At 42.5% G+C, this 17,630-nt stretch overlaps 3 protein-coding genes across 3 annotated transcripts; 2 read left to right on the top strand and 1 right to left on the bottom strand.

Moving 5' to 3' along the window:
- The first annotated feature begins 871 nt into the window (after window positions 1-871).
- On the top strand, window positions 872-4,267 carry TXNDC17 (thioredoxin domain containing 17). The gene is made up of 4 exons (XM_006899772.1): window positions 872-1,018; window positions 2,698-2,779; window positions 3,505-3,580; window positions 4,169-4,267. Exons 1-4 carry the CDS (start codon window positions 874-876, stop codon window positions 4,235-4,237), a joined length of 372 nt encoding a protein of 123 aa, XP_006899834.1. The 5' UTR covers window positions 872-873; the 3' UTR covers window positions 4,238-4,267.
- Window positions 4,268-6,226: 1,959 nt separating this feature from the next.
- On the bottom strand, window positions 6,227-13,276 carry MED31 (mediator complex subunit 31). Its single transcript, XM_006899771.1, has 4 exons — window positions 13,249-13,276; window positions 11,188-11,265; window positions 10,820-10,916; window positions 6,227-6,419 (listed from the first exon to the last, which is right to left on the bottom strand). The coding sequence occupies exons 1-4, from the start codon at window positions 13,274-13,276 to the stop codon at window positions 6,227-6,229; spliced, it is 396 nt and encodes a 131-aa protein (XP_006899833.1).
- Window positions 13,277-13,769: 493 nt separating this feature from the next.
- Window positions 13,770-14,147, top strand: LOC102863608 (chromosome unknown open reading frame, human C17orf100). Its single transcript, XM_006899801.1, has one exon. It carries the CDS (start codon window positions 13,770-13,772, stop codon window positions 14,145-14,147), a length of 378 nt encoding a protein of 125 aa, XP_006899863.1.
- Window positions 14,148-17,630: the final 3,483 nt, after the last annotated feature.

Genomic DNA, 17,630 nt, shown 5'->3' with positions numbered 1-17,630 from the left:
TTCGGGGTATGCCTGCAGCCCATCTCCTCCCCCAAGGCCTTCGCACTCCCCGCTTCGGCCTGCTCGAGCTCACACAGAGGATGGGCATCCCGGTGGCTTGGAAAGCCACGCGGCCTACCGTTCTGCTCATCGTCGCACACTCCTGCCCTTCCTTCCTCCGCGGCGCACTATCGGGGTACTCTTTCTAGCACCTCACCCCGGGGGATGCACACACGCACTCTCACATCCAGCTTCGGCCCTCGCAGGCTTTTTCTCAGTCCTCCACCCTGCCTTCCCCCCGCCCAAACCCCCGAAAAGCCAAAGCAGAAGACGCAGTTCGTAGGTGTGAAGCAGCAGAGTCCTTCCCGGATCCAAGTTTCCCCTCCTCCGAGTCGGAGATTCACTGCGCAGCTACCCAGAATCCCCCCAACTGCGACCCGAGCCCACCTGGCCTGGGGAGAGGCGCGGCTAATAAGGGGCGGGTCGGAGCCCCCCTGCTAGGCCTTGCTTCCGGCCGCTCGCCCAGTCGCCATAGCAACGGGCGCAGGGCGGCTTGGGAGTCGTTAAGGCTCCTGAGCCACCTAAGGACCCAGACGTTGTAAAGCAGCAGGTTTTGCAGCTTATATACACAGTCAGGGCTAGGACCTGAAGTCTGGGTTTGGAGGGGTACTAAACACTGGCAGTGGAACTGACAACCAAAGACTCGAGGGGCGAAAGCAGAAAAAAAAGATGCTGATGAGTTATGGCCTCTAGAGGCTCCCGTAGGCGTGATGGCGTCCTCAGACACGACTCAGTTAGCTCACCCGGAAACAGCTTTGGCCCGTCCCACGTGGGACCCGCCCCAGGGCGGCGAGTTTTGCTATTTCTTTTCCTTACTTGGGACTTTTTGTCTCAATGGCCCGCTATGAGGAAGTACCCGTGATGGGCTTCGAGGAATTCAACCAGGCCGTAGAGCAGCACAATGGCAAGACCATTTTCGCCTACTTTACGGGTTCTAAGGACGCCGAAGGGAAAAGTTGGTGCCCTGACTGTGTGCAAGGTGAGGGCCAGGAGGTGTGCTTCCCCAGAGTTAAGCGCTGGGACACCGGCCACGACTGGAGAAGCTGGGTTGACTCGAGAAAGTTGTGGTCCCGGAGAGGGTGAATTGAGCTGTCTGTCCTCTTGGCTTCTGTTCTTACCAGGTCCCTTCTTTACTGCAGCTGAATCCTTCTCCGCCCGTCCTAGATGATCTTGTAATTTACTATTGCAAGACATTTTTAACTTCCCCAGAATATATCTGCAAAGTCAGCAAATGTGTTTGGGTCCTTCATTGTTTTGGGCACGGTGGGGTGGAAGCACTCAGGACTCTGATTGGTCCTAAATCTTCATGTTTAACCTAAACGCCTAAAACACTCGGATTGCATTATCAAAAGCACACTATTGTAGATTTGGGAGAGCAGAGAATCCTCTCAAAAAATTCCTCCGAGTCCAAGGGTGGTCTTTTGCTTTTATACTTGGATTAGGTGTTAATCTACCTAACATATTCCTATTGCTAGTTCAAAGTTAAAAGGATTTTTACATTAAAAAAGGACAGTTTTCCTACAGTTACTAGTAAACAGACCACTTATGGTATAGTTTGCATATGACTAAGAAAATCTGTTTCAGGGGTAAATGCTAATCTAGGAAATAGTGCATTTCCTCTCCTGATAAACAGACAGTTTAGGGTAAATTTACGTATGACTGAGAAAAACAGTTTGGAAGAGGTAGATGCTTATCCAGGAAAAATGCATTTCCTCTCCTGGCAAACAGGCAATTCAAAGTACTTTGCATAACTAAAGACTCAGATTTTTCTAGGGCAAAGCCACCAGTTTTGCAGGCTAGAGGCACCAGATGTCTGTTTTAAAATTATACCATCCTGTTTTAATAATCTCAGTTTGCAATTACTGATGCAGGCCCAAACCCAAGAAGATTCTTAGTTAAGCAAAACCCGGAGGCCTGTTTAACAGACTCTACCTCCTGGAACGGTGGCCGGGAACAGCTCTAGCCATATAAGGGAGATAATACCTTCAGCAATAAATAACAGAAGAACCGGCCCAGCAGCAAAGGGCTGGCTGCCCTGTAACCTAATGAGGACATTTGAACTAACCTATGACCTTATTCCTTGTGTACCTCACTGACCTAAGCCCCATTTGCCCAAAAGGTTTAACTAACCAATCTTAATGTACGTAAAAACGAGCCAATAGAATGCCTGAAGGCATTCTTGGTTAGAAGTCATCCTGACTGACACTATATTCTGTCTGCTGAATTGATCCTTTTAACTTCCAAGTGGATCCTGATCCTGAGTTATATCCTAATAAACCCTGTAACTATGATCATTAAAAGAAAACAAAAACCACCCAAGAAAACCACACTAGCCAACAGAAAAGAGACTCCAGCCACTACCTTGTAAGCCTATATAGAGAACATTTTGCATTGGGGGAGCCTGACCCTTGAGAGGCTATGGTCCCTGCCAGCGCTCCCTGCTTCCCCAAAAGAGCACTGTTTCTTCGCCTGAAGTCGCTGGACAGGAGGTCAAATTCCTGCAGGATTTCTACCCTATCAATGTGGGTCTAAGAACAGAAAAAAGCCTCTTAGGCTTATCGTCTCACTTTAGGTTAAGTTTGATGACTTTCAGGATGAGAATATAGAGGAAGGGATGTTTATCAGTTGTAGGGCTCATGTGCAATTTTTTTTTTTAAGCTGAACCAGTCGTTCGAGAGGGTCTGAAGCATATTCATGAAGGATGTGTTTTCATCTACTGCCAAGTAGGAGAAAAGCCTTAGTAAGTAGCAATGTAATGCTGTATTTCAGATATGCAAACTTAAAAAGGGCTCTGACTCAATTTATGCATACTAAGCTAACATCAGGTAGGTGAAACAAGTAGAAGTTACTAAAATAAAAATAATAAAATTCAGACTTTCAGCTATGTGTATGTAGAAGGTAATGCAATGGATTTGGCCTAGTCTTAAGTTCTAAACTTAACTGGCTTTTCCATTTCTTTTGTATCTGTCACACCTTAAAAACTTTGCAGAGAACTGTTTGTAGTTCTCAAGTTTATTTAAATGTTTACAACACAAACAGTAATTATTAAAAGATTAAATGTAGGAATATACCAAAATATCAAACTGGGAGAAGTGAAAAAAGTTTTTCATTATTGTTTGATATAAAAAAAAGGAGCAGGAGGGAGAGAAATAAAGGAATTGGTCCCAAGAAACAAAAAGGCCTTTATCGCGTGGCTTGCAGACAGGATCGAAATGGTGCGGGCACTTTGGGGGATTTCTTTAGGGGTCCTGGGGAGGACTAAGATGGTATTTCTCAGAATTTGACCTGTTAATTGTTAGGTTTTAGCACCTTTTTTCCAAGCTCAGACTCTTAACTGGATCCATTGTCTGGTCTTTGGTGTGACCAGCTTAGGTGTTATCAAGTTTCTCAGGAAGTGATCAAGCTTGGGGGTGGTAGTGCAACTGTCATATTCTTCCTTCAGTGATCATTTTCTTTTTGGCATAGCTGGAAAGATCCCAACAATGACTTCAGAAAAAAGCTGAAAGTAACCGCAGTGCCTACACTACTTAAATATGGAACAGTGAGTACTTTTCTTTCAATGTTTTTTGGGGTTTTTGGCTATTATTGTAAAAACTGTATTAAATGGTCTTTATTCAGATTTTTAAAGATCTTGTTATTTTATACCAAATACCACTTCACCATCCAGATCTCATTAAAAAGTTGAAAAATCAAGACTGTCCATCTCTATGGCCAGTCCCAGTATGCAGTTAATACAAATAGCTGAATATATGAACATTCCAAGTTTTTTTCTTAAGCTGTTCTTAAAAAACGATAAAAGCCCTAAAGTTGCTTTAACTACTTTTAAAGCATTAGCGTCAATTGCTGTTTCCCAGTTACTGTGTAATACTGATTGAAAAGAAAGTCCAGTCCTGCCCCTGGTGCTCTGAAGAGTTGAGGGAAACAAGATGGCAATAGGCATGCTGTCTCTTGTTTCAGTGTATGAAACTACCTGGTATCTTGGGTCCAGGATTTTTATGACTTCCACTTGAGGCAAATATTTTAAACAATTTCCTAAAACTTGTTATAACCAGCCAATTTTTGAATGACTTAATTTTTTATGTTAAAGTATTTTATAGCAGTTGTTTAAGATTTGACTGTTCTCTTACAGCCTCAAAAACTGGTGGAATCTGAGTGTCTTCAGGCCAGCCTTGTGGAAATGATGTTCTCTGAAGAGTAAGATATAGTAATGACAATGGTATCTTAATCTTGCTCTAGAAACTGTGTACTTATTAAATAAACAATGATGGGGGAAAACAAAGTTGCTATTATTGGGTTTTATTTTCAAAGTTTGCTTGGCTCCACAATCAACACTCTTGGCACCAGCAGCCAGGAAATTAAAAGGCGAATTGCATTGGGAAAAGTCAGTTGTCAGAAACATTTCCAAAGTACTGAAGAGTAGTGACGTCAAACTGGAGACTAAGGTGTCCTGATACAGTCCATGGTCTTTGCAATCACTTGCTATGCATCAGAGCTGGACAATGACTAGGGATGATAGGAGAATTGATGCCTTTGAGCTGTGGTGTTGGAGAAGAGTATTGAATATACTACTGTCTACCAAGAGAACAAACAGGTTCATCCTAGAGAGGGTTAAACCAGGCTGCTCTTTGGAGGCAAGGATTCTGAAGCTTTGTCTGACATACTTTGGACATGTTGCAAGGAGAGATCAGTCCTTGAAGAGGGATGTCATGCTTGGAGGGTAGTGGGACAGCGCAGAAGAGATGAGGTGACTGGAGTAATAGGGGTAGGTATGGCGGAGACAGATTGGCACGGGATAGAACAGGGTTTAGGGCTGTTGTGTACACAGAGTAGCTACAAGTCGCAGGCAACTCAAAGGCACATACATTTTCAGAGTTGCTATTTGTTGAAACAGAATTGTACTATTAAAACACTCAGGAATCCATCTACAGTATATGGATATCTTTAAGATTTGGGTAAAATAAATCTACTGAAGTGGCAAAATAGATTAATGTTGGAGATGGAACAACTAAAAGTCCTTACTCAGTAGACAGCTTCCAAATTCTAAAAGGGTTAGGATATCTTTGACCAAAATTCCATAAATTTGCAAACCAAATGACAGTCCTAAAACTTTGGCTTTAGAATTGCTCAAGGAAAACAGAGACCACTCAACTGCAGTATCTAAACATTAGCTAGGTTAGGATTAGTTAGAATTAGAGTCACTGGGGAGACTAACCTAGTATGAAGAACTCCAATTCTTGAACCAATCACATGGATTCTATCACCTTCTAGCTGTGTGCCCTGAGCCAAGTTACCTTAACGACATGAATAGGCAGCATTCTGAGAATAAAATAATGGAAAGCAGCAGTTGTTTGTGGTAGCTTTCCTGAATGAACACAGTACTTAATGCTTTATTCTAGCCTAAGGTCCAGAGTCCAGTTAGTGGTTAATCAGTGTACTTGCTACCACTAGTCAGCAACATACCAGTGATTCTTCCTTAAAGCTAGCTATCTTGCAAAGCATGATAATACAACACTTACTACTATAAACATTAGAACTTTATGCAGTTCTTGATCTACAATTCAAAGGTCACTGACTCCATTCTCTCATCCTACAGGTTCCAGGAGATGCTTTCCTGAGATACAACCTATGTCAAAAGTAGAACTCAGGGTTTAATATATTCGGGGCCCTACTCTATGACATTCCCAAGAGTCTGCTTAAATTAACCCAAAGCATCTAAGGTTTTCCTTAAGTCAGTTGATGGTTAAGGAATTATGAAAACTTAAAACATTCACAGGAAACTTGAGTTAAAACAATTTTGCTTTGGTGAGCTCTGGTGGCCTAGTGGCAAGAAGCTGCACTGCAATCCCAGAGGAGAGCAGTTCAAATACACCAGATGCTCTGCTGGAGAAGGAGGGACAATCTCCTCCTGTACCAGTCAGATCTGATTTGATGGTACACACACACACACACACACACACACACACAGTAATAAAATTTTTTTTAAAAAAAATTCTGCTTTAAAAGAAATAATTTATTAACAGTAAAAAGTTAACTGGATTAAATATAGCACTCCAAAGGTACAACCACAGTAAAGGCAGATAAGAATCTCAGGTGGTGGGGTTTTTCCACTGTACAAAAGAATATATACATGTCTTAGGAGCCTGCTTTGTGTCTGGTTTGGGGTTTTATTTTTTGGGGGGTTTTTTCCTCATTTTCCCGATGCGTTGTTTTGTTGTTGCTGCTCTGCCAGGGCTTGCTGAAGACGCATCCGCTTCCGGGAATAGTGCTGCCAGTGCAGAATCTGCTGTTCATCAATAAATTTTGCACACTGAGCATTCACCAGCTCCTTTCGGAAGTGTTCATACTGGAGCAGTTCCAACATGTGTAAACACTGAGGATACCTGTATTTAAGTTTAATTTATTTAAGTTATTTATACATAATTTAACAAACAACAATTCCGTTAATTATTTAAAGATGATCACGTAACCTATCAACAAAGAACTTTAACTTAATGATATTTGGGAGTTACAGATTCCCCTCTATGCACAGACATACTCCCCTTGCGATATGCAGAGAAGTCAAAAAGTCAAACCCCTTGCCCTCAAGTCAAAACTGACTCAAAAAGCTCTCTCCAGTGGGTTTTCAAGATGCTAAAATGCATGGGAGGAGATTGCCCATCTTTCTCCCATGGAGCCACTGTTGGATTCAAACTGTCAAGAAAGATACCACCAGTGGTCCCTGCAGCTAGTTATTTAAAAAGGTAGAATTTAATTAATTACTCATTTCAGAGATAAAATTTAAGTTCATAAAGTAAAATAATTTTACTAATGCTACACAGAAACTTACTTGGATCAAATAATATTATTCTAATGGTTTCCAAAATGAGGAATATAAACATTTTTTTTTTCATTTTAGCAATATGTTTATTATTGCTAAATAATAAACCTTGGGCAGCTGCCACCGAACAGAGATGGCACTGAGATCAGGAAGTCTCATGGAGGTTTTCATCACCAGTGAAAGAGAACTTTTAAAAGTGACTAAATTTCAAAAAGAACTATATACAAATATACTCAAATCTTCCCCAAGGATGTAACAATTCTGAAATTACTTTGTGTATACTATAGGATTGAGCAATCTGGTAAAAAGCCGAATTTCTAGCTATCAGAAAAGAAACTTCAGATAAGGAAAGGGGAAAGGCTAAAATGATTTTTTTGTTGTTGGGCTGGAATCGAAAACCGTATAAATTCAATACTTCTAATATATATACACAGAAAAATATATAAAAATACATATGTCATGTGCAGCTCTTTATTTCCGACCTTTATGTGCTGAAACAGTGCTGAAGCAATACTTTTGTGGTATCAAGGAGTACCTTTAGTGCTCAAAAAGTGGTTTTTTTAAATACTATTTCCCAGGGTTCCTTAGAGAAATGCCCAATTGCAGAACCAGGACGAGGAACGTAAAAGATGAACCTAGATCATTCTATAATACCAGAAAGTAAACAAGTGCTCAAAGATGATGGGGTTATGTCAAAAGTACACAAAAATTAAGGGGCTCCAAATGACAATATTAGAAATAATTAGAGCAAAATAATTTACATAATTCCTAAAATAAGAATCCACAAATTTCATTATAAAAATAAATAAGGCAATTTGAAGGTTCTTCCTTAAAATAGAATTCCAAGTAACAAGGTAGAAGGAATAATAGAAAAGCACAGTAAAAACTGTTTAGAGTATGAGTCTACAAGGAATGCTAGCATTACTGGGGACAAGCACAAAATGAAATAAGTTACTTCTGTGTCTCAGGTTCTATCCCTAAAGGCTTGTTAAATCCAAGGAGGAAAACCCCAGTAACTTAATAGTGGAGAAACTGGCAGCCAGAATGATAACTAAGTCATAAAGTTATATCACGACATTCTTAGGTCATTAATTACGTGTGAATGTGATTCCTGATACACCAAGAAAGAAAACATCTAAGTAAAGATTGTGAAAGAAAAAAAAAAGACCAAGACACTCAAGTTAAAGAAAACAAGAATGACAGTTAAATACAAGAAATTATACTGTATCAGATTTAGGACATCAGTGGGACAACTGGCAAATGAGAATTAAGTGATTCGGTAACAGTGCTGTATCAACATCCTAATTTTGAATCATGCTTGGGAGGGTGGAGGGACAGCGCAGGAGGGGAAGACCCTCTTATGAGATGGATTGATTCAGTGACTGGGGTAATTGGGATGGGTGTGTCAGAGGCAGTGCGGTTGGCGGAGGATAGAGCAGGGTTTAGGGTTGTTGTGCATAGGGTCGCTATAAGTCGCAAACGACTCGACTCGACGGCACATAACAACAACACCACCACCACCACACTGTGGTTATAAATGCTAGTAAAATTTTGAGAGTAAGTGAAGAATAAGCATGGCACAGTCAGAGAACTTGAAAAATGAGTGAGAGAAATGACAATAATAACATTTCATAATTAAGTCATTAGTGAAGCCGGCTAAGTGATGGGAAGTGTCTAGAAAAGGCAGCTGCTGCTCCTCAGGTTCAAACAGTCCCTGAATTGGGAAAACAAACACTTGAGGTTACCAGATTTTCCAAAGACTAAACAGCAGCTGGAAATCTGGGCTATTACATGAAATCTTCCAATCTTTACATGTATTTAAAACCTTGCTACAGACCAAATGAGATGCCTCACTAGGGGTTAGTTTGCAACCTCCTGAATTTCAGTATCTGGAAATAATCAAGTGGGCATGGGCTTCAGATTAACCTAGTGACAAAAAGCAAAAACAAGGTTGATGATTCAAGGATACGCTCTCACAAAATAATAAAGAATTAAGGGTTACACTTGACCAACAATGGAATCCACTGCTCCTGAACGAAACACTATTTTCTGCTCAATGGAAATATCCAAGTGTAATGACCATTTCTCAGCAATAAATAATGCAGTTAAGATTGATCTTGATGGTGGTTACCTAAGGCCTCTCCTTAATTCCAGTTATACCAACCACTCTAAAGCTAAGGTTTCTCTTAAGATGAAATCTTACATGTTCTGATAATAATTTAAAAACAAAAAGTGTTTTCTTTGGAGTAATAAATGAATAATTCTTTTTTAAAAATTTTTATTAATTTTTGTGTGTGTACTATCAAGTCGGATCTGACTGGTACTGGAAGAGATAGCCCCACTTTCTCTAGCAGAGCATCTGGTGGATTCAAACCACATACCTCTGGGATTGCAGTAAATGAGTGGTTCTTTACGAATAGTCAATAAAGATGCAAAGGGTTCCACTGCTATCCTGAGGCTTGCTGGCTCTCTCAAACAACTGTTACCAGTTCAGAAAAATAACTTCACTATTTTTTCCTGACGATATGGAGATGACACAGCCCTGCTTGCTGAAACTGAGGAGGATCTGAAGCGCTTGCTGCAGAGGGTCAAGGACTGCAGCCTCCAATATGGATTGAGGCTCAATGTCAAGAAGACAAAGATTCTCACCACTGGGCCAATTGGCAGCATCAGGATGGATGGTGAAGAGATTGAGATTGTTCACAGCTTTAGTTTGCATGGCTCCACAGTCAACACTCTTGGCACCAGTAGCTAGGAAATTAAAAGACGTATTGCCATGGAAAAGTCTGCTGTTAGGGATCTCTCCAAAGTACTTAAGAGCAATGGTGTCTCTCTGGAGACTAAGGTGTGTCTGATACAGGCCGTGGTCTTTGCTATCACTTCTTAAGCATCAGAGAGTTCGACAATGACCAAGGAGGATAGAAGGAGAATTGATGCCTTTGAGCTTTGGTGCTGGAGAAGAGTACTGAGGGTACCATGGACTGCTAGGAAACAAAAGAGATTCATCCTGGAAAGGGTCAAACTGGGTGGCTCCTTGGAGGCAAGGATTCTGAGGTTCCGTCTAACATATTTTAGACATGTTATAAGGAGGGACTGGTCCTTAGAGAGGGACATCATGCTTGGGAGGGTGGAGGGACAGCGCAGGAGGGGAAGGCCCTCTATCAGGGGGATTGATTCAGTGACTGGGATAATCGGGATGGGTGTATCAGAGACGGTGCGATTGGCACAGGACAGAGCACAGCTTAGGGCTGTTGTACACAGGGTCGCAAGCAACTCGATGGCACATAACAACAAACAACAACAATCTAGTTAAGGTTTATTTTTACCATTAAAAGATTTTTATGGTTATATGCTTCCTGTGATGTAGAACAAAAATATTCATGTATAAGTTGAATGATCAATAAATGAATTATATACTTTTAAAAAAAGGTACAGTGTTGAACACATTTGAAAAATAGCAGCCATAAGACTTAGGCATGATTACCTTGTTTCAGGCACCTCGGAACACCTTCCCTATGAGTACTCCTTTCTGTGTTGTTTAATTTTCAGCCTATGGCTATTTTATTTATAGGCTGGAGTTTCCTTAGGTTCAGAGAATGAAAGAGATGGGGTGAGTTGCACAAGGCAGTATCAGACAAAATGGGGCAAGATCATATAGAAACTTAGCCCATGGAAAAAGACTGGAGAAAGTGGCATGTTCTGATTTATAGTTTTAGAAGATGATGTCAGCTTCTGTGTGAAAAAAAATACTGGTTTTGGTATGGGAATGAGGGAAAGGGGAGGTGAGAGGCAGACAAAAGCAGTAAATAACCAATGGACAGCCTAGTATTAACAATAACTAAGAGGCCCAAAGAATTAAATTCTTTTTTCCTCCAATGTAAAACTAAGAAATGTGTTAAATACCATTGTTTGGTACATAATAAAAATATGTACAAATATTCAGAATTATAAAATTATACTTACTTTAGATACTTGGCATATTCTGGTTCTTTCCAGTAAAGCAAGTATTTAAGATAATTAACAAAAGCTTTGTCTTTGAAGTAACCTCTTTGGGCAAGAACTGAAAGGCACAAATAAATGTCTGTAAGTAAAACCAGTCCTTGGGTCACTGGTTTGTGACTCTGATATAAAAATCTACTTACTTACTAACCCACTACCAACTCACAATGATTCAAAATAAGTCCCAGCATGCTCAATTATATCCTTACACCAGTACATGGTTAGCATTAAGCAAGGGACAATGTATAAAATGGTACTCTTATGAATTACAACTCTTCAGTCAGGAATCATTAACATTGGTCCTCAATGCTAGGAGATGCTCAACAACTTACAATTAAGGTAATTTGGGTTTGCTAAACACTGCACAAATTCCAACTCGAGTTGAAACCGAAGTCGATTTCCAGCATCATCTAGGACAAAAGAAATAAAAATTCAACCTAAATAAAGTTCACTGTATAGGACATATAATACTAATTTGAAAACAATGAAATGAGAACTGAATAATGTTGAGATACAATGTGCTGTCCTCAATGAGTCATAGCAGCCTTATGGACAATAGCTCTGATCCTTGCCTGCCCTAATGTCAGTTTTTCTAAACTAAGTATGGAAGGGTTTTTTAGGGGGAAAGAGAAGGCATCAAGCAGGAACACACACAGGACAAGATACCCACCAAATGTGGGTCACCATGTAGCAACTGAGATAGGCTGTAATAGAACTGTTCTCAATTTATTACAACATGTGGTTTTCCCCATCTGAATATATTACAACAATTAAGTGACTAAGAAAGGCATTTGACTGTGTGGATCATAACAAGTTGTGACTGACATTGAGAGGAATGGCAATCCCAGGGCACTTAATTGTGCTCTTGCAGAACCTGTAACTGGACCAGGAAGCTGTTGTGTAAAACAGAACAGGGGAACACTGCATAGTTTAAAATTGAGAAGGGAGTGCATCAGGGTTGTATTCTCTCTCCATACCTATTCAATCTGTATGCTGAGCAAATTATCCAGGAAGCTGGACTCTATGAAGAGGAGTGTGACATCAGGATTGGAGGAAGACTCATCAATAACCTGCATTATACAGGTGACACACCTTGCTTGCTAAAAGTGAGGACTTGGAAGCACTTGTTGCAGAATATCAAGGAAAGCAGCCTTCTGTATGGATTACATCTCAATGTCAAGAAGACAAAGATTATTACCACTGGACCAGATGGCAGTGTCATTACGGATGGAGAGGAGACTCAAACAGTCAACAACTTCATCTTACTTGGATCCACAATTAACACCGTTGGTACCAGCAGTCAATCAATAAATAAAGAGATGCACTGCACTGGGAAAATCTGCATTTAGGGACCTTTCCAAATTATTGAGGAATAATGTCAGTCTGAGGACTAAGGTGCATCTGACTCAGGTCATGCATCTGAGACCTGGACAATGAATAAGGATAACAGGAAAAGAATCGACACCGTTGAGCTGTGGAGTTGGAGAAGAGCACTGAACATCCCATGGAAGGCCAAGAGAACAACCAGATATGACTCAGAGAGGGTGCAGCCTGACTGCTCTTTGGAGGCAAAAATGATGAGGCATGGCCTCACATACTTTGGACATGCTGCGAGGAGGGACTGTTCCCGGAGAAAGTCATGATGCTGGGAAGGGTGGAAGGAGTGCAAAGATCCTCAACACAGTGACTGCCGCAATGGGTTCTTGTGCGTCAGAAGTGTGAAGATGGATAGAACAGGGTTCAGATCTTTTGTTCACTGGGTTGCTATGAGTAGCACTCGACTCGACGGCACCTAACCAGAAGACACTAGCGAAAGAGGGAAAGGACCTCAACGAGCTGGACTGACACTGACAACAAGGGGTCTGAGCACGGCAGAAATCGTTAAGATGCCATCTGTTGTTCACAGGGCCCATAATTGAGTCGTCGTCGACTTGATAGCACCTAACAACAAATAGTTAAGCTACAAATCAGAGATACAAAAAGCTGGGTGGGGGGTGAAATTATAAATTAAGGTTTTAGGAGACTACAGTGTGTGTGAAAGATCATAAAGTATAATACACAAGAAGAGCAATTAGTAGCCGAGTGATGGACATCTGCGACATTTTAAACCTGTGCAAGTTTGTCTGACACAATAAACAAATTAAGGTCGAAATGGCTTAAGATCTAACTCCTCTCCCTTACACTCATCCAAGCCTGGAAGCTGACGGGGTCAGTTTGAAGAGTAAATGTGGAGAAGTATTTGAGAATTAACAAAATACTACCTTTGCCATTTCGGAAGCCACAAGAATCTACCAACCTCGCGAACAGCGCGGGCTGGTAGGTCTAAAAGGAGGCCAAGAAAAAGTGGGAGATGGTGTTTGGACAGGGAATTGGAGACTCCGGGCACAACTTACCTGTTTCCATAGCGACGGAAGCGGCCATAAGAAGGAAAGACACCAAACGGCCACCAATCAACAAAACAGCCCACAGTGACTGGAAAGGTTCCGGAAGTTACAGCTTCAGTTTCCTGTCCTGGGGCAGTGTGGGATACATGAGGTGGGACTAACTCGCCTCGGCCTCGGGCCCTTAGCCCCGCCCATCCAGGTTAGGCCCCGCCTCGGCTCCGTCCGCGCAAGCGCGTCAATGCAGGGGGCGGGGTTTAGGAAATCTTTCCCAGGCTCACTCAGTCTCCCCACCCCCAGAGCGTGAGGCGCGGATCTGTTAGCCCCTGGAGACCCCCGGTGTCCCCCTGCTGTCATGTTGTGGCAGTCTAGCTTGTGACAGCATCGTGGGCTTCCACTCTTGTGCCTGCGATGAAATAACACGTCATTATCACGTCATTCCTTACCAAGTGACCCTGTATCTTACTTCAGAGGCTTGCTTTTAGATGACCATTGTCCCTCGAAGCCTCACAGGTCCATGAATCAGCCCCAGAATGGCTTCGCCCCTAAAGGGAAAGCCGTCTTCGCCCCGAGTGGAGACGAGCCGCTATAAGGAGACTTCGACGGTCCGCGTGGAGACGTCATCGCACCGCGTGGAGACATCCTCTCGGCAGGTGCGCACGTCCTCCCGCCAGGTAGAGACCTCGCAGCGCCACAGCGAGGGGACCTCCATCGCGCCCTCCGGGAAGCGGCTCCCTAGCGTCCTCGAGGTGTCCTCTCGGCATGTGGAAACCTCGTCCCAGCGCAGGGAGACCTCCTCCCGCCACGTCCGGGCCTCCACCGTGCGCGTGGAGACGTCTCTGCATCGCATGGAGAGCCCTGCCCAGCGGGGCAAACCAGCAGCTCGCCAGAATGTGAAAACCGCACCATGAACCGCTCCCCAAAAGGCCACGAGAGGGCCCTGGCCCTTAGCCAGGAGGGAATTGCCTCCGATTCCCAGATAGGCCGCTGCCAAGTGGACTAGCTGTCTTGGGTTTCATGGCACCAGCCCAGTAATCAGTGCGAGAAACTGCTGCGTCGTGGTTTTTGCTCTTGCCCACGCTGCTCCTTGGACCATCCTGCCTTTGACCCAGCGACTACTTGAACTCGAAGTCAGCACAGTAAGTTCTCAGGCCTGCAAAACAATAGAAAATGGGCTGAATGGACAAAAGAGACTGAACTTTTAGGCCAGGTGATTTCCGGGTGGATAGGACCTGTTAGAAACTCCTTCATAGCCTCAGGCTTCTGGAATTGGGACCAACTGGACGTATCCATGATCTGCCAGAACCCTGAAGGGCAAAGGACAAGAGTGTATGAACGAATTAATCAGCCTGTGTTGATGTTTGGAAAACGACAATTAATTATTTACTTTATGCCAGACACTTGGACTTGGTATCCCTGACCACACAGTTTTTTAATTTATAGGTCAAATGTAGTTCAAAGTCAAAGATGAAGGTAAGCAACAACAAAGATCAATAATAATCCTAGAAGTGAAAGGAGGTCATTACAATCAGAGCTGAGGCTTTAGGAAGATGGCAAGGAATAATCATTGAACGCCTGCCTTGTTCCTAGTATGATTCTAAGCACCGGGCATGAACAGGACAGATGGGTCCCTGTTCTAATGAAGGAAACTTACTGATATGTCGGCTCCAACTCATCGCAAGCCTGTGTACAACAAAATGAAGCATTTCCTGGTCCTTTGCGGTCTTGGGAATCTGATCTTCCAGCTTTGTATTAGACCATGTTCTGTTGCTCCGTAGGTTTTCTAATGGCTGATTTTCTGTACTTGGGTGACCTGGCCTTTCTTCCTAGTCTCTCTTAGTCCAGGAACTCTCCTGAAACCTGTCCACCATGAGTAATTTTCCTAGTATTTGAAATGCTAGCATATTTCAATATGTGGCGTAGGTCCTTAATAACTCAGAAACCAACACAGTATGACAAACTGAGAGATGGTTTCATGAAGCTTACACTCTAAGAGATATCTAGGGAAGACAGTGTTCTATTGAGATTAGCACTATGAAGGAAATAAGTGAGCAATATGATAGAAAGGGAAGGGTAAGATAGTGTGGTCGTGGAAGTCCTTGCTGAGGAGAAACATTTAATCTGAGATTTATATGTGCGAACAGTGAGTAGAGGCAGATTACCCAATAAGCAAGATAAGCATAGGTTTACTTGTGTTTGTTAATCTATAACGGACTAATCTGTCATTGGAAAACCCCATGTGATGACTTAATGGTAAGGAACTGCACTGCAAACCCAAAGGTACTCGATTTGAATCCACCAGTTGCTCTGCGAGGGAAAAAGATGGGCAGTCTCCTCCCAAGGGATTTACTGTCTCTGGAAACCTGCTAGAGGGTCAGCTATGGGTCAATTCTGACTCCACAGGACACAACAACAGGTTAGTAAGTAAATCAATGCTTATCTTGCTTTCTGGGTACTGCCTCCCTGTCAGGGATTATAAATTTGAAAAGAAGCTTTGGTCCTATATATAAGAAGGTACTGTGGAGTTTGGAGACAGATATATACCTTTACCTAGAAGCAGAATCTTTGATGTGGTGAAAAAAAGTGTGACATTGTTCACCCCAGATTAGTAAGTAAATACAAGCCAATGCTTACCTTACGTATTAGATAAATCATTCCAGACTGTGAGTCGTACAGAGAGCTGGGGAGCATGTGTTCTTGGCAGAAGGAGCAAAAGTGCAAAGGGTGGAGTAGGAACAAGCTGGGAAAGTTTGAAGACAGAAAACTGGTGTGACTGGAGTTTAGTAAATGAGGGAGATCATGACATGGAAGAGATGAGATTATTGAAGTGCTGGGGCCACATCTCAGAGCATCTTTTAAGGAGCTTGGATTTTCTTCTGAAGTCGTTGGGAAGAGGATGAAAGGTTTTAGCAGGGAGTGACATTATGCAGTTTATGTTTTTAAAAGATCGTTCTTCTGCCTTCCATGTGCAGAATGATTGTAGGGCAGAGTTCTCAACTTTGGAGAGTTAGGGGTGGTTTTGTCCCCCTGAGGACATCTACATGTCTGTTTGTCCTGGCTGCTTGTGGGGGAGGTGGCTGTTACTAAATATCCTATCATGCACAAGACCACACCTCCATAACTAAGAATTATTTGGACTCAACTGTCAATAATTGAGAAGAACCCTAATGTGGGAACAAGAGAGGAATCAGTAAGGGTTAGTTAGGAAGCAAATGCCCTGGCCCATCAAGAGATAATGATGGCTTTGTCTAGAATAGCAGCAGTGATGCTGGAGAGAAGTGGACAGATTAGGGGTATATTTTCAGGCAGAGTTACCCTGAGTGACTGATTGGATAAAGAAGGATAGAAAAGTCAATGAGGACTTTCATTTTTTTATGTGAGCTGTCTCCTGTGTGGTGATGCCATTTACGGAGATGGGAGCTACCAGGGCAGACATATTTAAACTGATTTGGGCTTTAGATGCCCATATGATAAAACCAGGTGAAGAAATGGAGCAGCAGCTGAATTAGAAGACTACCATGAGAGAAGTATGAGTTAGAAATGGAAAATATGGGGCCATCAGTAAATAGACAGTATTTAAAGCCATGGGATTATCAGCTACTCTGCTGCCTATTTCTACCCTCTTAATTTTACGCTGAATGAGTAAAATTAAGACTTTGTCCTTTAAGCAGCAGGCTAGTTGTTCCCTCTCTTTCTGCACCTTATGTCTGGGCTTGACACACCTAGTTTTACTTTTTTTGTAGTCCAGTAGGGAGCTCTAGTGGTGTAGTCTGTGGGGGTTGCACTGCTAAGCAAATGTGGAATGTCTGTGGTGGTTCAAATCCACCAGCAGATCCAAAGGAAAGATAGGCTGTCTCCTCTCATGCATTTTACACTTCAGAAAACCCTCTGGAGGGTCAGAAATGAGTCAGTTCCAATTTGTAGTGTAATTCATTTGCAGCCACTAAGAAGAAAGACATTAGCTTCAGCAAACTTGGCTTTCACAGCCAATGTTATTTCACTCACTGCTAGAAGCTCTGGTGGTCCAGTGGTAACAACCTGCACTGCAATTTCTAAGGCACACAGTTCAAATCCATCAGAAAGATTGGAGAAGGATGGGCTGTCTCCTCCCTTGTGTCTGAAACCTGCTGGAGGATTAGCTCTGAGTCAGTTCCAACTCAACAGCACTTAGTAACAACAACATGAGGCCAGCCTAGTGGTAAGGAGCTGCACTGCCTTCCCATGAATCCACCCCTGCTCTGAAGGGGGAAAACAATGGGCAGTCGACTCTCCTGTGATTTAATGCCTCTGAAAACCTCCTGAGGGGGGTCACCTATGAGTTATTTCCAACTTGATGATACTAACAACAACAACAACTAGAAAGAAGATACTAAACTGTTTTCTGGTGGTTCAAG

This window comes from Elephantulus edwardii, unplaced genomic scaffold (genome assembly GCF_000299155.1).
Source record: "Elephantulus edwardii isolate Elephantulus edwardi_28Jun2011 unplaced genomic scaffold, EleEdw1.0 scaffold00267, whole genome shotgun sequence".
Classification (NCBI taxonomy): Eukaryota; Metazoa; Chordata; class Mammalia; order Macroscelidea; family Macroscelididae; genus Elephantulus; species Elephantulus edwardii.
The sequence above is the reverse complement of the archived record's forward strand: the minus strand, read 5'-3'. Positions and strand labels throughout refer to the sequence as shown.

Excerpts from the sequence above, each read along its gene's own strand:
- TXNDC17 (XM_006899772.1), top strand. The coding sequence starts at position 874 with ATGGCCCGCTATGAGGAAGTACCCGTGATGGGCTTCGAGGAATTCAAC. Across the intron at positions 1,019-2,697 it reads GTGCCCTGACTGTGTGCAAG|CTGAACCAGTCGTTCGAGAG; the intron begins GTGAGGGCCAGG and ends TTTTTTTTTAAG. Across the intron at positions 2,780-3,504 it reads CAAGTAGGAGAAAAGCCTTA|CTGGAAAGATCCCAACAATG; the intron begins GTAAGTAGCAAT and ends TTTTTGGCATAG.
- MED31 (XM_006899771.1), bottom strand. The coding sequence starts at position 13,276 with ATGGCCGCTTCCGTCGCTATGGAAACAG. Across the intron at positions 10,917-11,187 it reads AAACCCAAATTACCTTAATT|TTCTTGCCCAAAGAGGTTAC; the intron begins GTAAGTTGTTGA and ends TGTGCCTTTCAG. Across the intron at positions 6,420-10,819 it reads GAATATGCCAAGTATCTAAA|GTATCCTCAGTGTTTACACA; the intron begins GTAAGTATAATT and ends ACTTAAATACAG.
- LOC102863608 (XM_006899801.1), top strand. The coding sequence starts at position 13,770 with ATGGCTTCGCCCCTAAAGGGAAAGCCGTCTTCGCCCCGAGTGGAGACG.